This window comes from Phaseolus vulgaris, chromosome 3 (genome assembly GCF_051622355.1).
Source record: "Phaseolus vulgaris cultivar YP4 chromosome 3, ASM5162235v1, whole genome shotgun sequence".
Taxonomy (NCBI): domain Eukaryota; kingdom Viridiplantae; phylum Streptophyta; class Magnoliopsida; order Fabales; family Fabaceae; genus Phaseolus; species Phaseolus vulgaris.
In genome coordinates this window covers 34,479,296-34,504,438 of record NC_143500.1, presented here as the reverse complement: position 1 = coordinate 34,504,438, position 25,143 = coordinate 34,479,296, and the positions used below count along the sequence as shown (strand labels likewise).

The 25,143-nt window shown below is 35.2% G+C and overlaps 3 protein-coding genes across 7 annotated transcripts; 2 read left to right on the top strand and 1 right to left on the bottom strand.

Annotated features, from left to right (window-relative positions):
- On the top strand, window positions 1-8,289 carry LOC137807161 (uncharacterized). 4 transcript variants are annotated; one of them, XM_068607640.1, is made up of 13 exons: window positions 1-554; window positions 667-819; window positions 924-1,136; window positions 1,229-1,318; window positions 1,405-1,521; window positions 1,655-1,924; window positions 2,211-2,367; window positions 2,552-2,629; window positions 6,143-6,243; window positions 6,764-6,934; window positions 7,325-7,399; window positions 7,483-7,587; window positions 7,742-8,289. In XM_068607640.1, exons 1-13 carry the CDS (start codon window positions 165-167, stop codon window positions 8,081-8,083), a joined length of 2,262 nt encoding a protein of 753 aa, XP_068463741.1. In that variant the 5' UTR covers window positions 1-164; the 3' UTR covers window positions 8,084-8,289. The 4 variants fall into 4 exon arrangements, with proteins under 4 accessions (XP_068463741.1, XP_090156826.1, XP_090156828.1 ...); XM_090300700.1 differs by having other exon boundaries at window positions 56-554; window positions 680-819; XM_090300701.1 differs by having other exon boundaries at window positions 70-554; window positions 636-819.
- A 1,133-nt stretch (window positions 8,290-9,422) lies between these two features.
- LOC137807160 (TMV resistance protein N) lies at window positions 9,423-15,196 on the bottom strand. 2 transcript variants are annotated; one of them, XR_011080479.2, is made up of 6 exons: window positions 14,598-15,196; window positions 13,017-14,115; window positions 12,635-12,910; window positions 11,714-12,520; window positions 9,827-11,609; window positions 9,423-9,662 (listed from the first exon to the last, which is right to left on the bottom strand). XR_011080479.2 is itself a non-coding variant. In XM_068607639.2 (5 exons), exons 1-5 carry the CDS (start codon window positions 15,068-15,070, stop codon window positions 9,939-9,941), a joined length of 4,326 nt encoding a protein of 1,441 aa, XP_068463740.2. In that variant the 5' UTR covers window positions 15,071-15,196; the 3' UTR covers window positions 9,440-9,938. The 2 variants fall into 2 exon arrangements, 1 of the variants encoding a protein (XP_068463740.2); XM_068607639.2 differs by having other exon boundaries at window positions 9,440-11,609.
- Window positions 15,197-22,684: 7,488 nt separating this feature from the next.
- Window positions 22,685-23,275, top strand: LOC137805558 (protein MAINTENANCE OF MERISTEMS-like). The gene is made up of 2 exons (XM_068605502.2): window positions 22,685-23,030; window positions 23,133-23,275. The coding sequence occupies exons 1-2, from the start codon at window positions 22,685-22,687 to the stop codon at window positions 23,273-23,275; spliced, it is 489 nt and encodes a 162-aa protein (XP_068461603.2).
- The last annotated feature ends 1,868 nt before the right edge of the window (window positions 23,276-25,143 follow it).

The following is a 25,143-nucleotide window of genomic DNA, read 5'->3' as shown; positions in this document are numbered from 1 at the left end:
CCCCAACAGTGTCTTCATGCTACTTTTCCTTTGCCATTATATATAGAATATGAATGTATAAATCCAAATGCGAAATTGTAAAATAACCGTTCTGCTTCTTCTGCACTCTTCTCTTCATATTCCAAAGCTCATTTTCTCTCTTCTTCTCTTTTCTTCTCTCCGTCATGGCGGAGGATTTCTCCAAGGCGGTCGACGACGGACTGAAGCTCTCCAAGCGTATATACTTCGGGAAGGACAGGGCGGTGGCGCCGCCGAAACCTCCGCCGCCGATGGCACGTTCGGCAAAGGCTTTCCTGCCTTCCGCTTCGATGATTTACGCGGTGATCTGCGATCCAGGAATCGTGGACAACCCCGACATCCCTAGCTACCAGCCGCACGTGCACGGAAGGTGTGATCCTCCGGCGCTGATTCCGCTTCAGATGACCGCAATTCAGATGGAAGTTGACTGTCACCACGAAACCGCGTTTGTCACGGTTTCCGGGACTTGGAGACTCCACTGCATCAAGGCAAGCCGCTCCTGCGATTGCCGTGTCGCTATTCCCATGGGCCGTCAGGTACTGTCATATACAATCATGGAGGTTTATTTTGTTTAATTTTAAATTAATTTGAGTAATAAGGTTTTTAATGTGTTGCAGATTTTGTGTTCTGATATAATTTGGCTAACAGGGTTCAATTCTAGGTGTTGAGGTTGGCGTGCCTAGAAAATCATATTCTACTGAACTGGTTGTTATGGAAGATGACAAAGGGAACCAAAACTTCGCGCCACCTCAAAACGGAGGGTTTCTCACCCCTAATATATTTACCTTAACTATACCACAGGTAATTAGGCTTCATACGTTGCTTTGATTATTTGATTTGTATGGTTTAGTTCTTTTCCCTTGATATGGTGCTGATTGTGATTGGATTCTCACTGTTTGTGATAGATTGATGGGGGTTCCAATTTGTCGATTAAAATTCGTTGGTATCAGAAAATAGTGTACTCCAATGGCCTGTTCTCTTTGAATGTGCCTTTTAACTTTCCTGATTTTGTCAACCCCGCGGGGAAGAAGATACCTAAGAGAGAAAAGATACGAATTAATTTGGATGCTGTTACTGGAGGTGAGCTTCTGTGCAAGACAATAAGCCACCCAATGAAGGTTTGTGTTTGGTTTTTGTTTTGTAGCAACGCTGTTGAATTTTACTTGTGACGTACGTACTAACGATTGACTGTTTTGTGGGGACGGTCCAGCAAGTGAGTCGTCATGCGGGTAGTACGGCCTTCTTGTATGAGTCTGATGTTCTATCGTGGTCTAAAGTTGATTTTAGCTTTTCATACGCTGTAAGAACTCATGAGTCATGATGACCAATTTTTTTTTAGTCTGTGAAGTTGAAAGGCAATTTAATTGGCTCACTGTCTGCATTTAGGTTTCTTCGAGTCATATGACTGGTGGTGTTGTTTTGGAATCTGCATCCGGGCATGATCTTGATCAAAGAGAAATGTTCTACATGTACCTTTCTCCAGGAGATATTCAATGTGAGAAGGTTTGTACTATAACTTCAAACTTTGTAGGTGTACTTCCGGTGTTTAATATATATGTGTGTGTGTGTGTGTAGGGGGGGTATGTATGTATATTAGTGTCCTTTTGTCCTTACTTCTTGTATTTGTAATTTGCAGGTATTCAAAAAGGAAATAATATTCATTATTGACATTAGTGGTAGCATGTTGGGAAAGCTAATTGAAGACACAAAATATGCAGTTTTGGCCGCTCTCTCCAAGCTTAATCGTGACGATTCATTTAATATTATAGCCTTTAATGGAGAGACTTATCTATTTTCCAAATCGATGGAATTGGCTTCCGAGGATGCTGTTAAAAGAGCTACTGAGTGGATTAACTTGAACTTTGTTGCTGGAGGTGGTACAAATATTTCACGTCCCTTGAACACGGTACCTATGAAATACCGTTTCTCACTAATCTAACTATCATTGAGCTGTGGTTAAACTGAACCATGATTTATGAAGTGTAATATAGCAGATTAATCAGTTTTCTTTTGGAGCAAAAATAATCTTTGCGCAGCTTGATGCAGGGAAAACCAATTCCTTAAATTCTGTTTCATCTTTCTGTGTTTTGAGACTTGTTTGACGTATTATTATCAGTGTAATTGTTTTCTTCCCTATATCATTGATTAGAATGCAGTTTATTTGTTTATTTATATATGCCTTTTCTTTTCAGGCAATAGAGATGCTATCCAATGCTGAAAATTCAGTTCCAATAATTTTCCTAGTTACAGATGGAACTGTTGAAGATGAGAGACAAATTTGTGCTATGGTAAAGAATCGTATGATCAATGGAGAGTCAATATGCCCTCGAATTTACACTTTTGGCATTGGTACGATTCCTAGTATTCTTAGCCTTGGTCAAAACTTGCTACTTGTCATAAATTTTATCATTGTGACATTCTTTTAATTTTCATAAACCCTGTTCAAGATATTGCTCGTAGTTATTCTAATTCATTGTAAATATTGACAAAAATTCTTCATTTTATCACTCATCTTAAACTCGTTTAACCACAGGTTTATTCTGCAATCATTATTTCTTGCGGACCCTTGCAATGTTCGGTAGGGGCCAATACGATTCTGCAATGGATGTTGGTATGTTCTGAATTTAACTTTAAAAAGTAACTAATTATCTTTTGGTTTTGTTACCAGTTAGAGGATGTTATGGTGTTCTAGACAAATTTTGGTCATCAAACCATGTCACTAAATATGTGGCTTACCAAGCAATTCGATTATGAGGTTTGTTGCATAGTCTTGGCATTTATTTAGGGCTCCTAGTTATTGACTCTGGCATGAACTTTTGGATTATCTGCAATTCAGGGAAGAGAGAGTATTAATTTTATATTCAATGTTTATTCTAAAGCAGGAGAGGGGTTGTCTTAGGTCATTGACAGCAAACATTACACATCGGTAAACTGGAGTAACTGTGTTTCTTGTAAGTACCAAGTCGTATGTTAGAGGAAACAATGACATGGGTGCTATTATGGACTGAAATTGCAAAGGTTTGGGGACAATATTTAATCTCAAATTAATGGTTTCATCAAAGACCGCTGATATCATCAATTTGTATGCACATCATCAATACGTGCACCACAATTAAGATTCGAAGAACATTTACTAGAAAGCTTTGGTTAAATATAGAGGGGTTGGTTGAAGGCTATTTCCAAGAGGAAAAGATTATTATAGTAGGCAAGCATCTAAATGGACATGTTTGGTTTCCGAGAAATAATGAGGAAAGACAGATTATTCTGGATTTCTGTACCTTTTATGATTTCAATATTATGAATACTTAGCGAGCAGATTTTGTTATTATGCATACTTAGCGAGCAGATTATTCACAAATTGATTTCCTTTAGGTTAGACGCATTAATAAAAGAGTTTGCAAGGGTTACAAGATGCTTTCAAAAAGAGAGTAATGCAATGCAATTATGCAACACAGATTAATGATCATTGATGTTTGTTTTAAGGGACAATTTAGAATCAAATTCTGGCAGATTAAGGGATTTAAATTTGACCGTTAAGGATAAATTATTAGAGAAAGGTTTTTAGGATTTACAAGGTAGTGTTAACCTCATTTGTGATGGCATGTCTAAGAGGATTAGAAGGGTTTTAGATAAATTACGAGGTCTTGAGAGATGATAAATCTCAGTGATGGAATTTAAGTGATTAAGCATAGATTAAGACAGAGGCTAGAGTTTTTAAATTTAAAATCACTATACTGTTATTTGTCCAAGGCAGAATTTGTTTGTCTGTTATGAGAGTTGATACAAAGGTACTACGGAAAGAATGAGAGTTGTACATAGTTTTTGTTGACTTGGGGATGTTATATGATCAAGTATCAAGAAGTATTGCTGAAGAATCTAGAAAAGAAATGTGTTACTTATATTAGAACTGTATAAGATATGTTATGATCAGTGAACTACTAGCCTGAAAATATCTAGGAAAGAAAGGTGTTACTTATATTAGAACTGTATAAGATATGTATGAGGAGTGAACTACTAGCCTGAAAATTTCAGGAAAAGAAAGGATTCACTTATATTTGAACTGTGTAAGATATGTATGATGAGTGAACTACTAGCCTGAAAATTCCAGGAAATGTGAGAGTAATGACTTTCCCAAAAGAATAGAATTACATCAAAACGGCCTTGCATGTATTTTGAGAAGTCAAAGAAGCAAGTAATTATTGTTTCTAATTGGTTTGGGGCTCTTTTACCTTAGTAAATCATACAATTACCTCATGGGCAGTTAGTTGCTCCCACAAATGATTTAAATACTATCATTGCATTAGCTTTACTTATATCAGTTGCATGTTTCTATGTAGGTGTGTAAAAAAAGGGTTACCTTATTTCAGTAAATAAATCCAACCAACTCCAATACTTTTACCTGTTAACACTTAGTTTTTGACTTTTTGGAAATATACTAGCTCATGAACTAGTAGTTGTCGTTATTGTTTCTTTTGTACCTTTAGTAGTTCCTATGTGTCATGTTCCTTGGATTATTCACAAGCGCTATTCAATCTCTAATTTTTGCTACATTAGCTGCAGATTGCTACCAAAACTGTGTCATTCACCAAAAACATGCAAATAGGGATAATCTTTTTATAAGTCCCTCAGCACTTTCATCCTTATGTCCTTGTTTAATTTAGTGTCCGATGTGCTCACTAGGAACATGTAAAAAAGTCCTTAGTCTCACTCCTGAAATTTTCAGGCTTGTAGTTCACTCATCATACATGTATAGTTCTAATATAAGTCACACGAAAATAAATCTTTGTTGTGATTGCAAAATATATAATAAGTTTTCAAAAGAATGTTTTATTAATTATGTTTGTAATGGTACATGTCTCTACTACTCTTTGGTAGTGAATTTTAGACTCTAAAAGGATAAGAGAAAGCTCGGAGTGACAAAATATAATCTTAAGATGTACAAAACAAGAGAAGCCAAGGGTTAAAAAGCGATTTGTATACAAAATATATTGGTATGATATTGATGGAGAAAGATCACCTAAAGTCGGTTATAAGGTGGTTTGGAGGACGTATATGCATTAACTAGAAGCATAAGCATTTAATACAATAGATTGTATGGTCCTTTTTATCATTGAGAAGGGGACCATGAAAGACATTGGAGGAAATTGTGAGAGGGATCTTATGAATGATATTCTTCAAAATTATTCACAAGTCCACTAATATTGATTATAGGTCCTTGAAGTTTTAGATAATTTCCATAAACTATTTAATAATATCGTTACTGGTTTTTGAAGGATTTAAAAATTATGTTTTTCCCTTTAATGACATTGGATGAAACTGTTAAGAATATATTGAGAATTTGGTCTTTTCCCTTTAATGGTTGTGTGATCTATATTTAGGGAGATAACACTTTTATTGATGTAATACTTATTTAAATTTATTAAGAAGTGGATTTAAGCCTAACTCAACCTTACCAAATCTAGGTGAGGTTTGCAATCACTTATATATACTATAAAATGTTCTAGTCGATGTGGAATCTCTGACATCCTCTCACACCGAGTGTGTGGGACTATATAATTAGTTCAACAAATTCTCACTAGGATAGACTTTATATAGTTTTGATATTATATTAGAAGTGAACTTTTAAGCCTAACTCAACCTTACAAAACTGATTCATAATGTGAGTTTGCACCTACTTATATATGTTAGTCAATGTGAGATTTTCAACAAAGTTAATAATTTCTCTTTAAGTCAACAAAGTTTTTTATTATTTCCAAACATAGTCCTGAACTGTTTAATAGTCTTATGGCGTTGAATCATATTCCTAAGAATTTGGTTATTCAAATTTCATTAATGTGAGATAGCATTTTTGTAGTAATATTTATTCAAAAGTTATCTAATAATTGCTCATAGATCCTCAGTTTTTTTATTATTTCCAAATACGGTACATAAACTATTTAATAATATCATGGCTTAGCCCTGAAGGATTTCATAATATCATGACTAAAGTACCCTTGCCTGGTATATGACGGAATTGTTGAAATTTAACCAAAGTAGGTTCAATTGGTTACTATGAGAGAAGGATGCAAATGCTTTATGCATTAAAACCTAATTTGATAATGGGCTCTCTTTCTTGAATTGCCAGATTCGATTGAGCCTCGAATGCTGTCACTGTTTGACAAAGCTTCATCTCTCATTCTTGCAAATATCAAAGTGGATTCATTGGATAATCTTGGTGAACTCGAGGTAAAATTTTACATAATACCTTGTTAGATTGAATTTGAAAATAACATTTTGCTACCTGTTTTTAACTCTTTCTGGTCGTCATTACCAAAAAATTGATATGTACAAAACTACTGTCTTTCATTTGAAGTGTTTTATTTCTTCCTTGAGTTCATGTGCCATGGCCACCCCTTCTGCTTTTGAATCTGCATTACTGTCTTAATTTATGACCAGTGCTGAATTGATTACTGTGCATGATAAAATGTGCCGTTGTGCTCCATTTCATTGTTATTCTTGTCGTTGTACTGTAGTTCCCTAATACTTACGGTGGTTATGGCTAATTGTGCTTTTACCTATGATTTTTGTCATGTCTTTTCCTATTTATATTGTCTTCAGTGCGACATTTGAAAACCAAGATTGCCATGGTGAATCTACATGTCCTGGCCTTTATGACAATTTATTTTCTTTGCAAATTTGCTGAATGTCCGACTTTCCCTGAGCTTGTTACTCTCTCTTACGGGATTATCTGCAATGTATGTTATAGGTATACCCTACTCGTATTCCAGATCTTTCATCAGAGGGTCCACTGATTTTATCTGGAAGATACAGGGGAAATTTTCCTAAAACTCTGAAAGTCGAAGGTATTTTGGCTGATTTCAGTAATTTTGTAGTAGATATGAAGATACAAAATGCCAAGGACATGCCTGTACAAAGGGTAAAGAAGTCTTCTACCTAGCATACTTGCAATTCAAGTTTTATTGCATATAAATTATGTTTGTCAGTGATGCTGAGCTATTTAGTGCTTACATGAACCTCTTTGAAAATGCTGTTTTTTCAAATAGCAGATTAGTTGGGTCAAATTTATCATAATTGTAAGATCTATGGAAATGGTTATATAAAGAATCATTGGTCTTCTTTGTTTAGTATGCCAGTCAAACACAAGTATATGTCAGCTTCATCTTATTCTTGCAGTCATGGTCCCACATGTTTTGATCAGACGCTGGTTTATAAGTTAATAACTTAATGTCCGCAATTTTACATTTCTGTTTCATTTTATTTATTATTATTATTATTCATTATATTGCTATATTTTCTCTCTTAACAGGTTTCTGCAAGAGATCAAATACATCATCTTACCGCTCAAGCATGGTTTTTGGAAAATAAACAGCTAGAGCAGAAGGTTTGTTACCATGCCATCAGTCCAATCATTTTGAGTTTCTTTTACTGTTGAATAAATTTTTGTTTGCTCCATTAAATTTGCAGGTTGCAAAACTGAGCCTGCAGACGGGTTTTATCTCTGAGTATACACGAATGGTTTTACTGGAGACCGATCATATAAAGAAAGTCAAGGAATCGGCCGGAACGAAAGTATGTCACTCCACTCATCTTTTTGAATAAATCAGATACTAAATAACGCTTTCATTTAAACGCCTATTTTTAACACTAAATAGTTAATAACTATGCTTGTTTATTATGGTTTGGTTATATTATTTTGCTATCTAATTACATTAATCGGAAACAGGCGTCAGAAAAGAGCAATGGTCAGTTTGAGGCACCCGTCCAAGGGCAGAGAATGATTTTACTACCACATTTGGGTATCGGCTTTGGCAATTTAACTGCAACTGCTGAAAATACTCCTCCCGGATATGAATCGAAATTGCCTGAAGTTCCTGAAATCTTTAAGGCGGCCACAAATTGTTGTGAAACGCTGTGCAGTTACTGCTGCTGCATGTGCTGCATCCAGTGCTGTGCCCGGTTAAACAACCAATGTGCAACTGCATTGACACAACTCTGCATTGGTCTAGGATGCTTTGGCTGTATCAGTTGTTGTTCAGAAGTATGCTGTTCTGGAAACGAGGGCTGAAGTCTCAATTTTGTTGTATGAATTTTGTTTATATAGTTGTAACTTGGGGAATGTATATGAGCAGGTCATCGTTGTTATATTGTATAGTTTTCTCTGATGATAGTCCTGCAAGTTTAAACTTGCAATAGATATCAAATCAAATTATACCATTGTATCCACAAAGAAGAAAGTAAACAATACCAAGTTTTATCTGCCCCTCTAACAAACATTTTTCTCCATTACTTTCTTTTCGATGTCCCATCTCTTCTTTTAACTTTTTAATCGGATCCCTTGTTAATGAATTCCACTCTTCCAATAATTTAGATTTTTTAAATTCATTATTTAAATTATAATTATAATTTGTTTTTATTTAAATAAATGTTTTGAAAAGTAAACTTATTTATATAAATTAAGAACAACGAATCATATAATAATTACAGGAAAGTTTTACAAAGCTATTGATAAATAATAAGCTACAAACGTACAGATACATAAAATTATTTATTTTCTAAAAAAACCTAAATACACACTTTAAACTTCTCAAACAATTTTAAAAGAAAACAATTAAAATTTATAATTAAGCTTCATTAAACATGCTTATTTTTTTAAAAAAAGAAGTTTGTAATCTATAGTTTGCGTTATCTCAATTTTTTTAATTGATTAAAAAATATTAAGCTACTACTTCTATAAGAAAGATCGTTGAAAACATTAAAAGAATACGAGACTTTGTATATTTGCATAATATTTCTAGTTTTAATAAGTGAGTGGTTGTAAATGTCGAACATTTGTTTAATTAAAAAAATAGTATTAGTTTAATTTAATCTTTTATAAATATATGTATATCTTATTCAAAAAAAAATTTAAGAAAAAGTGGAATTAGTTTTTATTAATATATAATTATTAAATATGGGCTAGAGAGTATTTTCAATGTTATTATGACAACATTTATATGAAGTCCAACATCACAATTTCATAAGTTCCTTACTATTATGACAACATCACATTTATATGAAGCACATGTTTTGTTCATTAAGATAGAGAAATAATTTGGATGAAAATGAGTTAGTAGAGTAAAAATAGATAAAAAATAATATGAAAATTTAAAGATTTGGTTGAAAAGTTATATAAAAAAATGATGAAATTTGTTAGTAAAAATAAATAAAAATTAGTTTCAAAAGTCTTACAATTTTTTAAAATTATCTCTCTTGCCAATTCTTATATATAAAAAAATCCTATATTAATCTTATATTGATAAATTTTTCTCATCTCAAGGCGGCAAGAAAGATAAAAGAGAGTTTAAAAATAAAATAATTATTTTTATTTAAAAAGTCAATTTCCCCCCTTTTCTTTTCACTTTTTCCTCAACAAAACAGAAAATATGTGATTTCTTTCCTCTAAATTATTCTCACCAATCCAAACACATTAAATAGTATAATTTATTCTTTTTACAAACTCAACACTCAATGAGTGAATGCCACCAGCTGTAATAAATGCAAATACTCTGCTTTTGTCCACCAATTGAACAAAATACATAAAAAGCTAGAACTATCTCTGCTTGCTTGTACTCTTTTCCCAAAAAGACTCCTTCCCCTTCTCATCTCTGTCAATGATCCAAATTGTACAATTCCATTAAGGAAAAGGGGATTCCATGCAAGCAAAGAGCAATCAAAATCAAGAATAACTTTTGCATGGGGCAAACAATGCCGATTCAAAATAATGAGAATGCAAGAGAAGATGCAATAGTGTACAGGATCAAGACCAAACCTGGATGTGATTCAGCAAAAATCCTCTCCCAATTCTACCATTGTAGATAAATGTGGAAACACATTCTACCAAAATAACTTTTAACTCCCAACATTGCTTTGCCACTATTTTACTACAATTCCTTCTTCTTTATTTTCATAATCTGAACCATTCTATGATACAAGTATTTACAAGGCCATAGAATTTGCATGACAAGCCACCAACCACACGCTAATATCTTTCTTATTACTGGTATCCTACAAATCAAAAGCCCCACATATCGTATCAAACAAAATAAACATATGATTATGAAGAAGAAAAGTAGATAAAGAATCAAGATCAAACTCCAGAAGCATGTCTTCAGAGTGCGGAAAGGATCGTCCTCAACCCTTATATTCCCATAAGGTGTTATCTTGAACTTGGCTGCAGATCCAAACATTGACAATTTTCCCAAAGCTATTAGTCTCCTGAAGATTAATGTCTCAAACAAATACTTTGGAGAAATTGACTCATCGGTTTGAACAATAGATGCCTTCATTTTGCCGTAAGATTTATTAAACCCCATAGCATCTTGCTCAATCCTCATCATTAACTCTTCCAGTTCAGGATCGTAGTATCCTTCCTCCAAGGATTCCTCATAGCCAAAGCTTGAAGCTTCCTCCATGGCTGGACCCAAGCATTTCAACAAAACAATGGTTATCCTCAAGTTTTCAAACCATGACTCTGAGTTGGAGGCTTCGTTGCTGGTCGAAAATTCCCATGAAAGGTGGTTATACTTCCTCAACACTGCTTTGTAAAATGGATCTCCCACTTTTAACTCCAACACTCCCCAAAAGCGTCGACATTTAGATCCTCCTGCTTCAGTGTACTCTAGAAGAATAGGCATACCCATGTCCAACCCGTTTTCCTTCATTACTTCTACCCGTGCCCTCAACAATCTTTCCACAAATCCACCAAACAATTGCATTTCTTCAGGGTTTGAATCAGAAAAATGTTTGGGTACATTCTCCTTTATCATCTCTAAAACCTGTACCACATCCTCTACAGATTCTTCGTGTTCTTGCTTTAAACTTGCCCCGTAGATTGAAATTGAAGCTTCCTCACTAATCTCAGCCTTAGCATTCCTCCAGGTCCTCAAAAGTACTTTTCCATGCCTGTTTGGAACTTCTTCTGACTCTATTAGAGACAGATTCTTGTTAAACATGTCTCGTAGATCAAAACTTTCCAGCATATGCTTCATTTTCTGCTTTGGAGAGCCTTTTGGAACCAAAAGTGATGATGGGGTGTAGTTCCTAGTGGAGCTGGAAGTGGGAAACCTGAACTGGATATCATCCATGTTTGTTTCTTGCTCGTACACATTAACTCCCCAATGACACAGAATCAGGTCTGATTCGTATTGAACCTGAATGGCCTTCCAATCATCTCCAAGACTTGCGTTGAGGCTCTGCCACTCTTCATCCCTGAACAAGACTCGGAGATCACAAAATAACACATGATCTTCTCCAACGTTGAAATAGTGGTAATCTCTACCACATATTTCTTGTCCGTCAATAAACAAGTGGAGGCTAACAGTGTGCCACTTCACAAATCCAGTGAACGATTCTAAAGCTGTCTGGAAAGCATCTTCAAAATCAGAAAGTCTCTTTCTCGATTCCTGGAAAACTAATGCTAAAGCAACAACGGGAAACTTTCTGCGAGCCCAGAAATGTGGAATCTCTATAGTGCCAATGCAGTCAAACCATTCAGGGATTTCCCTTTTCAGCATCGGCATTACAACTTGTATTCTTTGGATCTCTTCTGAGACCTGTCACAACGAAAGACATTAGTGTGTTTGCATCGACATACTATTTTTATGGAATTGCAGTATCTTGCATTATAAGAATAATGGTGCGGTGAATGTAGTTAAACCTTAGACAATAGCATTCTTGATCCCTCTGAAGTTAAGGACTGACAGTATCTTGCATCCACTTTCTGAACACTTAAGGGAAGTTCTGGAATTTCCTTAAGATTTCTGCAGAAACTCACATCAAGACTTTTCAAGTGAGAAGATCCTCTTATGCTGTTTGGTAGGGCTACAAATCCGTTGTGTGATACATTTACTTCTTCCAGTTTTGGGAAAATTTCAAGAATGGCACAAAGATCTTCATATGATGGATTAGTCTCACAAAAATGAAGTGCCACTAAATCTGGACTGCCATTTGCCACTGAATGGCGGCTCTCTTGGAACCTTTGAAATGATTCTCCAAGTTTAGAGCATTCATTAACTTTTAAAGTGACAAGTTTTGGAAGCAAAAAGAAGCTACTTGGCAGATATTTAAGCTCTTTGCAAACTGACATGTCTATATGCTCAAGTCCAGTAAGGTTACCAATGGAATTCGGAATCTTTTTAATGGCAGTACTCATCATGTATATCTTTAATGGCTTATCCATTTTTTGCGTTACATGTGGGAAGTGTTCAAGTCTTCTGCAAAAGTTAAATGAAAGCACTTCGAGAGAGGGCAAATACATTTTTGGCACAAAACTTGTGAGCAGAGTGCATTCTGAAGCACTTAAATAGACAAGGTTAGGCATAAATCCAATGGATTTATCGAACCTTACCAGTTTATAGCATTTATCAAGTGTAAATACCTTCAAGCTTTTAGCTCCAGACAGGTCAGGAATTTGAGTTATGAATTGACAATGGGAAAGATTGATGAATGTCAAATCCTCAAATCTCTGCGAAACAAAATATAATTAAAGTGATTAGAGAATAGTCCATTATATTAGGCTTTAAATCATGACAGTTTTGCCACATGCGAGGGGATAGAAAGAGAAAGCAAATGCATGTACCAGAAATGGTTTTTTAAATATCAGAGAACTATGAGGTAACTTGAAGTCAACAATTCTGTGGGGATGAAAGTCTGGCGGAAAACAGTTTGATGGGTACCCCTTCCAATCGATTAGCCGTAAACTATTTGGCAGATAACTAGGACCAGACGAAAATATTGTATTGCGAACAATCAAAATTCTGAGGTTCCTCATCTTCTTGAAGGCTGTCACAGTCCAATAATCAATTTTTTCTTGTTTTGGGGGATGAAGCATTATTCCTTCAACTGTATCACTTCCCTGTAGAAATGCATGCCAATGAAGAGAATTAACACAAAATACATTTGCCAAAGTACACAAACATATGAAGGTGTAACTAAAAATATAAAAAGATCAAGATTCTCACAGAATTTTCTTTAAGTACTTCATGAACTTCTTTCAGAGACCATAGTCTGCTGCGGTAACCAGGGTTTGATGGCGATTCCTTCCGAACAATCTCTCTACCCATGTCTTGTATTAGATCATGCATTTCCAGGCAACCGTTTTCATCAATAGTTAAGAGACCTTTACTAACAAATACTTGTATATCCGGGTGGAAATCACAAGCATCTAGTATCCTTTTAACATAATCCCACCTTTCCCCTTTGAAGAAACATGCAATGTCCAGGAAAATTTTCTGGTCCAAGTCTGATAGGCTTGTGTAGCTTATTTCCAGTACACCTTGAATCTCCACATCTGGAACCTTCCTATATTTCTGTAATTCAGTCTCCCATTCTTCAGGACCCCTACCCTTCAAATTGGAGCCTATTACTCTTAGTGCCAACGGAATACCCTTTGCGTATCTTACTGCACGAGTAGAGATGCTTGCAAAGTTTTCTGCTGGTCTGCTCCTATTAAAGGCATACCAACAAAAGAGTTCAAGGGATTCAAGATAATTTAGCTCTTCCATTTCATATCTTTTAATTTCAACATCATGCTCATGTAGAACATCTTTATCTCTTGTTGTTATAATGATCCTGCTACCAGGACCAAACCAATCATATCCTCCAGCTAATGCTTCCAATTGCTTTACAGAATCAACATCATCCACAACCAGAAGAACTCTTTTATGTCCAAGCCTGCACTTTATTTCAGAACTTCCTTTAAATGTACTGCCAATAATGGTTTCTGTCTCTTCACCCATCTCAGACAGAAGTGTCCTTTGGAGATCTTCCAGGCCTTTAATGCTTTTATTTGATTTTTCTCTGACATTAGCAAGAAAACTTGCAGCTTCAAAATGATGCCTGATCCTGTTATACAGATCCACAGCAAATGTGGTTTTGCCAATTCCTCCAACCCCATAGATCCCCATTATGCAAACGGCATCATTAGATTCAACATCTATTAGAGATTTCACCCGTTGAAAACGAGAATCAAATCCAACTAGGTGCTTGATTTGTAAAGGCATGGGAGGTAGTTTAGCTGAGGTGTCTTTCACAATCTTCTCAATAACCTCGGTTTCATACCTGCATAGGCACACAATACTTATGCCTATTCATTTTATAATAGTACTAATAAACGGCAAAAGAAACTTGTACTAACTAATTAAAATCTTATACCGTAATTGGAAACACAGGACAGACACCAACATAGAACTAACACAATAAAAATGTTCTACTCACTAGATTACTCCATAAATAATAGAATAAATAATATGTATTCTTTTTAACATTTTCATCCAAGAAAGAACAATTATGCGTAGTAAATTTGTTGACTATCATGTAATAAGTATCTTAAAAGCTATAAAAGTTGTACAGAAACAGATATAAAATCTACCTGTTATAGTCCTGTGATTACGCTTTTAAACTCATTTTATTTCTCATACTTTCCATTTTAATCTCTATAAGTTCGAATAGAATCTTAAACCGATTAACAAGTAATTTTCAAGTGTAAGAAAGAACTAGTATGTACGTGATCAGAGATAAACAGAGATTTGATCGGAACTTACATATGGTTCCTGTAGTGTATTCCGGTTAGGTCGCAAACTCTGGACAAAGCTGATCGCCATGCTTTAACCTTCTCCGACTCTTTTCCATATCTGTTTTCATGTTTACTCATGGCAGTTGCGTAACTGTTTTTCTGGTACCGTACATCCGAAGGTTCCACCAAATAAAAAATTGCTACGACATGTTTTCCTTTGTTTTCGTAACAGTGAATGATCTTGACCAGTTCGTCAAGACACCAAGAGGAAGATGCATAGTTTTGACAGAGCACGACCAAAGATATTCTGGAAGCTTCGATTGCCTGAAGAAGAGCAGGACGGATTTCGTCCCCGCTCCGGAGACTCTGATCGTCTCTGAAGGCGTTGATTCCGTGACGAAGCAAAGCTCGGTAGAGATGATCGGTGAATGCGTAGCGAGTACCGTTTACGCCCTTGAAACTCATAAAAACATCATACGTAAAATCATCGTGATTCGCCATAAACTCAACCAATGCAATGGGTTTTGCCAAGGAAGTAGCTCAGTTCAACTTGTCGTCGTAAATTTCCAAAGTCAACCAATGCTGAACAAAGTTTCGATGGCTTTCAAAATAAGGTGAGAAAACAACGACAAAGCTACATGAGATGATTCTACAAAATATCAAACATTCTATTTTTATATGGTGTTTTCTCGATAAATTTTGTTATACGTATTTTTAACAAAAAAACAAAACTAAAATCATATTTTCGTAAATTAATATTCTAAAGTGTGTGAATTTATTTAAAAGTTATAATTAAATTTAATTTATTTTAAATTTTAATTTATTTAATAATATGGTTTATGGGGTTTATGTGTTTATGAGTGATGGATATAGTGAAGGCAATTTCTCCTGCACCATATTAATTTGGATTTGCACCCAACAAAACTTTTAAAACTCTAATTTGTCATTGTCTTCTTTGTTCTCAAAGAATGTGCAGGTCTAAGGTGCAGAGAAACTTGATGTTCGTTTGAGGTGCAGAAGAGGTGTTGTTAGTGTGGTGGTGGAGGAACCATATCACTCTTAGCTTCAGTTCACATTGTTGTGAAGTAAGACAACACATTCATCTTCATTTTTCCGTTTTGTTTGAGCTGAGATGTTCCCGAATAACGATATTTGGAAGCCTGGATAGGCTTATGGACACTTGACTCTGGAATGCATTGGTAGTGACTCTGGATATACAAATTCGTAAGTAAATTAGATTTCCAGTTCAAGCTTTCGAATGCACATGTCCGTAAGTGAAATATCAGTTCCAGATAACTTTATCCAGAAGTAGATTTTGAATTCTGAATATGAATATCCGAAATGGTTATATGTGTTATGGATTTCTAAATGCGAAAGGGTATTTTGAGACTTACGAATTTGTATATCCGGAAACTAACTGATATGTTTTTTTTTCCAAGGGAGATTGATGTGTGGGATGGATTAGATGATTTTGAACTGGAGTCGTCAATAACTTATAACGCGTTAGATAATTAACATAGGGCACATGAGTGTAGTGAGGCGTTTACTACAAATGAGGTAAGGTAAATGTTAGGTGTGTGAACCTTATTGTTTATGAATGACTATAAAATTTGGCATGTTATTGTAAGTATTTCGTAATCGAGATGAGCTGTTAGAGTGGGCAAGAAGTGTTGGCTATAGTTATGAGTTTTTTATTGTTATATTAAGGTTGGATACATGGACGAGGCAATGAGGAAAGATGACGTGCGTATTATTAGGTTGTGAGAGAGGAGGTAAATACATACAATATAAAAAAGACGTAGATATCAGTCGAACGGGATGTAGGAAGTGTGAGTGTCCTTTCAGATTACGAGGCAAACCAGTCAAGGGTGCATGGTTGAATTAATTTGTGGTTCTCACAATCATGATTTGGCAGAGACATTGGTGGGTCATCCGTATGCTAGAAGGTTAAGTGTTGAGGAAAATGCTATGGTTAAGGATATGACTAAAACTTCAGTGAAGCCAAAAAATATTTTACTAATCATGAAAGAGAGAAATAAGAAGAATGTCATGACGATAAAGTAAGTTTATAATGAAATGATTGTTCACCGAAGATCCCAATGAGGTCACCGAACAAAAATGCAACAATTCATGTTGTTACTAGAGCGAGACATGTATGTGCATTGGTGTAGGTGTGAAGAGGTGTTGAATGTAGTGCAAGATATTTTGAACACACCCAGATTCAGTAAAACTAGTGAACTCATTTAATATTGTCATACTGATGGATAGTACGTACAAAACAAACAAGTATAGGATGTCGTTACTTAAGGTTGTTGGGATTACATCAACAGGTTTAATTTTTCCCGTTGCATTTTGTTTACTAGCAACAGAAAAGGAAAATAATTTTTTCTGGGCCCATGACAGACTTAAAGGATTGTTTTTGAGAGTTGATTCATACCCTAGGTGGTGGTATGTGATAGAGATATTGCCTTAATGAATGCAATCAGAATCGTGTTTCCTGAAGCTTATAATTTGCTTTATCGATTTCACATTGATAAAAATGTGAAAGAAAAATGTAAAATATTGGTGCATCCAAGAGAGGCATGGGATCAAGTAATGCAACCTTGGAGTTTTTGTTGTGGATTGTGATATTGTTGAGGCCTTTGAAGATCGTGTCAATGCTTTTCAAGTTGTCTATTCTCCATGGCCTATATTTGTTGATTATGTGATGGCTACATGGTTACATCCACATAAAGAAAAAGTTGTGAAGGCATGAACAAATAAGGTGATGTACTTAGGAAACACAACAAGTAACAGGTTTGAGGCGGCACATTGGAGCCTAAAGAGAATTCTTCAAAATTCCATGGGGGATTTATGTTTCTGCTGGGATTCGATCATCTGTAGTGGGATTGCCATCTCTAACTACAGATGGGTGCCGAGGGATGATCTGCGCATATCCATACTAACGGAGAACACGTTCTGGCATGTGCAATCGTGTCTAATTTCCAAGCCCCAAATAATCAGAGAATAACGATATCCACTCAAATGGACGTTCTTCACTGTGTTCATCGTATGAGGAAAACCGAATGGAACCTGGTGTCAATGTATATAGTTGCAATCAAACAACAACAATTGAAGTAACTTTTCTTGATTCTTACATCCTACACCAAGGTTTGTCTTCAGAATATTGGGTTTGCATACGTCTCATTCCTATAGACGGGAAGTCATCCTTGCAACAATGTCGCATAACTAGCTAATTGCCTAGACTTTGCATAACTACAATCTCCTAACTGCTCATACATGTGAATTAATGCAGTTGCCGCCCAAGAATATCCCTCGGTCAGCCTCAAATCGGCAAAAAATTCAAGATAAATCACACTAACTGAAGTAACACTCTTGTCAGCGAAGATAGTGCAACCAACAAGGTGAAGTAAATAATCTCTGGCAGTTACAGTCCACTACCTCTTTAAGCATGCGTCCTCATAAACATCTTTTAACCAACTGAGACGCACATGAGGTCCTCGACAGTGTCTTGTCTCTTCAGATGCAACTCCATGGTCAACACGGAGGGATTCTACCAATAAATCATTCGTTGAATATGCATCTAAGGTCTGGTGCATGTAAAAATGACCGACAATGGGCAAATGCAACAAATTTGACACATCATTAAGAGTGATAGTCATCTCCCTGATAGGTAAAGGAAATGTGTTTGTCTCTGCATTCCATCTCTTTACAAAAGCACAAAGCAATCCTCGATCTAAATTCTCATAACTAGCATGAACTAGACCACCTAAGCCAGACATGTCTACAACTGCCTGTATGCACTCATTTTTCTTTATCAGCAATGAATAAATAAAATTAAGAGGGATACTTCAGGGATATCCCAACCCGTATACAAAAACTAAACTTTTACACCCCTTATGGATTAAACAGAAGCTTCTAACAATTAAACCTATAGCTTTACCACTCCAAGACAGTTCCAAAACTTCAACAAAACTGTATCAGCATTATAACTATCCTACCACCAACCTTTGTTAAGAAACTAAAGGAGAGAAAAGCAACATAACAACTAATAAAACATCCATAAGAAGCACTAGATCCACAAGAATCTGCAGAGACGACACCTGCAGAGACAAAGGACATGACCAATATATAAGCACATGGCCAATATACAACAGTTGTATGCGCTCATGAGTTGCTCCTAACTTATTTATCTTTCTCCCATGAGAAACAACTTTCAGCTTACAACGATCCTACAATAATCAACATATATCATCAATAAATACATACATACCAGAGACACTCAATTAATGTTCATTACTTACCAAACCATCCCATAACTGTCTGACCACACGATCTTCATAATTAATTAGTAATGACTTATCCACTGGTCCTCTTGGATAGCCTTCATCATAAATTTCAACTTCTTGTTCAATATAATCTTCAAAGTCCTCATTTGGAACTAAAGTAATAGGACCACCACACCTTCTTCTCACAGATGCAGTTGGTCGCACACGGTCCGAATTAGAAGATCCTCCACCTCTAGTCCTCACCATCTTACTATTCATAAAAGACCATGAAATAAAAAATAAATTTGGTCCTCCAAGAAACAACACCTTGTTAAGGGTAATTTGAGGAACTAATCGTTCCAAACTAAAGAAAAAATAAAACACTTGTCAAGTGCAATAATATTATAAGGCCAATTTTAAGGACAAAGATAGTAGGAACATCATTGAGGGCACATAAAAACGCACTTAATAAATACATTACGGATTTCTGAATCCGAATCTAATAAAAAAGCCTTTTGGATAAAAATATTCACATCCCACAACACACTTCTAGATAAAATATCTGGAACCCACAATACACTTTTGGATAAAAATATCCAGAACCCACAACACACTTCCGTATAAAAATATACGGAACCCACAGGCAACACGAAAACTCACCTTTTGCGACGCGTCTCCTTCTTCGGTGGCTTCGTTTTTTGTCACCACCAAAGTCCCTCACAAACGCTACCTGAACGCTGCTTTCGAGATGTCTATAAGGTTGCGTCACTGCCTTAGTGACCAGAACAATCAACGTGCTTGGTTGTTGGGTTGGTGTTCGTTTAAGTGTGTAAGATTTTGCGTTGCCTCAATGACTAGAAGAATGAAGGCTGTTGGCTTGGTTGTTGGGTTGTGTAACCTAATTTTCATTTTATTAAGGGTGTTTTAGTCTTTTCACTAGGACATATTGGGTGCTAGTCCAAAGTGATATGGAGTAGGGAGAATCTGCCGTGAATAGAGTTTTGGCCTTGAGATAATGGACTCAAAACAAAATAATAGAACAAAAAGTAATGAAAGTGAGGGTGTGAAATTATTACAAAAGGGTGTGACTAAAAATCTTTATTTCTTTTTCTTTCAAACAAACCAAGCTCTCTTCTCCATTCTCTTTGTGCTTTCCACATATCAAGTTTTCTAGAAGTTTGAAACTTTGTTCTTTTACTTAAGGCAAGCTTCTTTCTTTTCCTTCTTTCATTCTTGCATCTGCTTCTAAATTTTCTTATGGCAAATTCTTCCTCCTCCTGCTCCTCTATATTAATTGTGAAAAATCGATTTTAACTCTTTTAAATTTTAAAAAAAATCTTAAATGAAGCATAATTTCACATTTATAAAAACCATATTTTGCAGTCCCGTACCCCCATACCTCCCTTCCAGCCACAACACTTTTATTATTCTCCAACCACATAATTTGGGAGAGCAATTCATCATTTGAGCATGTATGAGATTATTGGTAAGAAGATTTATTGTATTTGACGTTCTAGTGCGAATATAATTTATTTGTTTTAGTTTTATACTTCATTTTTGCACCTCGTTGATTTTTTTTTTCTAGATTTTGTGGTTTCCAAAAAAATGAAAAAAAATATAAGCAAATGAAAACACAATTATCACTAGTAAAAATACCACAAAACTTACCTCAACCACCAATGTTCACCACCAGTCACCACAAGCAACCATCACCACTTGAAAAATGAAGACAAATACAGAAGAATGCACCACATTCTCCACTATACTCAGAAGGGTATTGCTAAAATTGTAAAAAAACTTATGAAAGTAGGGTTTGATTTTTCTTATGCATGAAAAGGTTTGAGGTTTCATTGGGCCTTGTGAAATTTTAGGGTTAGAATTGGAGTTTTGGTAGTGTTTGATGGATAAGTGTCAAGCTTTGGAAGTAATTAATTAATTCACTATCTTCTTTAAGCTATAATTTATTAGAGTAAAAAGAAGATTAAACTGAGGAAAATTAATTTTAATTTTCTTTTTAATTCCAAGTTCGATGATGAATGTTGAAAAAGTTTTTGATGGTTGAATATAGCCTTCATGATAGGGTATAGATGATTTTAGGTTATAATTAAATATAAAATCTATATTATTGACCTTTATAAATATATTATCTTTTTATTATTTTTTTCAATAAATAATTGTATTTCTTTCACTTATTTGACATGAAAATATGAAAAATATAAGAATTAAGACAAATATTTAACATAAAATAATAATTGGGTTAGTCCATTAACTTTCGAGTTAGTCCGATTTTGATTTACATAGATATCAAATCACATAGGTTAAACTAAGAAAATCTATTTTTATTTACATTATTATTTTTTAATTCTTGACTTGAATCATAGGACAGTTTCTTCCTGCACCCTTAAACTCTTATGCAAAAACTAAATCGCCCTTATTAGTTTTAAAATTCCAGAAATTTCCTTAACCTAAAGAGACCCTAGAGAGGCATAAGTAAGGATGCTCTCAGATTGCGCAGTCGTGTCTTTCATGTTCTACCAACATCGACACCTCCAAATCATTCTCCTTTCAATCTCACACATTTTTTGTTGGTGATTTAGAGTGTTTTTGACAAAGATAAGTAAATTTCTTTGCTTTCGGATCTGCACATCCATTTTTTTTATGGATTTTTGTTTCCGTAAGTGTTTTCTCACATTTTAGATTATAGAATGCGGTAGAATTTAGGATCACAAAACACGGTAAAATCCCAGATTTGTGGTTCCAGAAATATTCCAGATTTGTGGATCCAGATTTGTGTTTTTATGGTCATCCTTTCTTCAACATATATAACTTCATCCTAAGATTTTTTTCTATCATCGAATGTAAGTGTGCTAATGGGATATAAATATGATGGAAGTTACAATTTAAATATGATTGTATACAACTCGAACATCCAATCTATTCCAAAATGCATTTTATTTAATTGGATCATATCAAATGCAACCTCCCACACCATTACTATTTTTGGTTAAGCTCTTACAAGAAGATTTGAATCTATGATGTGATCTTAGATACAATATTTAAATCCCTCTCACCACACCGCTATTACTCAATTATATCCTAATTTTATTACTTTACAAATTATTATATTTAATTGAATGTTTGATCAGAATGTTATTTTATTCTGGTTGAAATATTCTTTTATTCTTCTAGATTTCGTATATGATTTGCAATGAGCTTCTTTTTTTCTTCTTTTAATATTTTTTTTGGTCTATTTAGTTTATTTATATTTGTTTAGTAGAAATGATACACTGCTTTTTTTTTTCTCTCTTTTGGTTTCAATAGAATTTTATATTTTTTGTTTCGTGTTTGTATTGGTTCAACATCTTATTCATTAATTTGTAATTTGGTTTAACTTGAATGGTGTAATTGAACAGAAATGGTGAAGACTAGGGGAGGAGGTTCACAAGGTGATCGTCTACGTCCCACAGTCTTTGTTAGAAGAAGAAGAAGACATGTTAATGAAGATGAAGAACAAGTTGAACATGTTGAACATGAAGATGCAGAACATGTTGAACTTGAAGAAGTTGAACCCCAAATGGAGGTGGAGGATGAAGACGCACCTGAAGTAGAAGGTGAAGGTTATCCTGGAAGTCCACGGGATGAGAAACTGTTGACAGGTTATGAAGACCATGTGGTCATGCAATTATGGAATGGTGTGGTAAGTAAATATGTTTTAATATGATAATTGTTCACTGTTAATTTGATATGATTTTCGTTCATTAAATTGTATATTTTATATGATTTTGGTTGGTTAAATTAGGAATGAAGATAGTTAAAATTGGTGTCTCATGGCCGAAAAATGAATAAGATGGGTGTTCATCATCCTCGGATATTACCTGCAGTGGAGTTGTCAGGTTTAGTTGGACAAAGGATTGTTGGGGCAAGCTATGACACGATAGACAAAGGATTGTTGTGTGCCTTTGTAGAAAGGTGGCACCCAGAGACAAATTCCTTTCATCTGCATGTAGGTGAGTTGACCATGACATTGGATGATGTGTCAAATTTGTTGCACCTCCCAATTATCGGAAAATTTTACATGTACCCGAGCTTGGATGCAGCTGCGGCGACCGATTTGCTTGTTGATTCACTTCGTGTAGATCGGGGAGTAGCAGCTGCTGAGACTCGTCATTGTCGGGGTGGACATATGCATCTAAGTTGGTTGAGGGAGATGTATGAGGACGCATGTTCTAAGAGATAAAGGATTGTGGCTACACGGGCATATTTGCTACACCTAATGGGTTGCACCATCTTTGCAGATAAGAGTGCTACGTCGGTTAGTGTATCCTACTTGGGATTATTTGTAGATTTAAGGCACACCGGAGGATACTCGTGGGAAGCAGCTGCTTTGACCCAAATGTATGAGCAGTTGGGAGAGGGTTCCTATGCAAATACTAGGTAGTTAGTTGGGTATGTCACGTTATTGGCATCGTGGATATATGAGCACTTTCCGAGTATTGGGCACCGACTGCTTTGGGATGACTATGTTGAGGATGAGTCGCAGTGTATGAAATATGTGGTCGGGAGTAGGTTGTCCACACTTGCATCTGTTCAAATGCAATTAGATAGCCTTTGTATAGGTGTTGTTTAATGATGCCCTATGAAGAGCATAGAGCGGTGCGTCCTTTTGAGAGGATTTCATTATTTCCAGGGTACATTTGTGAAGAAAGACTTAGTTTACAATTATTTCTGAATTTTATGAATGAACACTTTGGTTATGAAATTAGACAATTCTTCTTCCGCATTTATAATAGTCAGAATGTTAACATATTCATTTATCAATGCAATTAACTATAAATGTCGCCTAATGGACATAATTTGTGTAAACATTTGCATTCGACTAGTATAATATGAACACCAAGTTTTGGCAATTGGATAACAATGAGTAGACCATAAATCTTGCACAACATTCGTCCTTTCTTCAAACCTAGACCAATGGACATACATATCTCGCTCAAGTAACAACATCAATTGTTGCATTTCAGTTCTATCACCTCGTACTGATTTTTTGTAAATATATCGTGCATTATAAACTTGCTTCATTGTTAGCAAAATATTTCTAGGTTTCACCGAACTATCTGTCATGTCCATAAGCATTGACTTCTCACTACATGTGAACCTACCAGCATATGGATGACCAACCAATGTATTTTCCAAATCATGATTATGAGACCCACAAATTAATTTCAATATCCATCCTTCACCACTCTTTACTGGATACCCTCGTAATCTGAAAGGACAACCACATTTCCTAGTTCCACTCTCAGTAACCTGTAAATCCTTCTTATATCGTTTGTATTTACCTCCTATCTCACAAACTAATAATACAAATGTCTTCCTTCCTCGTTGGCCAGTTAAAGTATACGATCTCAATATCACAATAACAAAACCAAAGTGAAACAACACTTTTTTAACCCACTTTAGGAGCTCATCCCGAGTACGAAATATCTACAAAAGTTATCATAACAAATTATTTCATTTACTAATTAACAAACAACTTAAACATACTTGACAAACTTAACCTGACCTCATCTGTAGTAAACGCATATGTACTTTCATATCCCTTCAATTTACATAATGACTTTTCAATATCATCATCATCCCACACATCAACCCCATCATATAATTCTTGTTCAAATTCTTCACTATTGTCCATGTTTCTACAAATAAATAAAAAATGAAACTAAATCATTGCATTCCGGATCCATGAATCCATAAGTCAAAAAAATCATTATGGATCCAACAATCCATAATTCAAAAAGACCATTCCAGATTCAGGAATTCATAACAGAAAAAAAAAAACAATTTCGGATTCAGAAATCCATAATGCAAGTTACGCATTCCGAATTCAGGAATCCATAACACAAAAAAAAAATCTGGATCCACTAATCCGTAATACAATTTAGGCTTCCAGATTCAGCAATCCAGAAAATAACAATTTATGAAATTTTAACATCTGCAACACCCCCTCATCCAGAAAACACAATTTAATCAATTCTGGATTCATGAATCTGGAATACATTACCAGATTCATGAATCCGGAATACATTACCGGATCCTGGTATCCGGTAACCCCGAAATCTCCATAACCACCATGCTCCTAAAAAAAACTTAACTCTTACGTCTACAACCCAAACAACATTTCGGCAACGTTGCGTAGCCCTCCACCTTGCTCTGAACAATTACAAAGACCCTTCACAGCAGTTGATATTCAATGATGAAGATGAATAGTGACAATGGAAGTCTAGCACAGTGCCCATTTTCAAATTG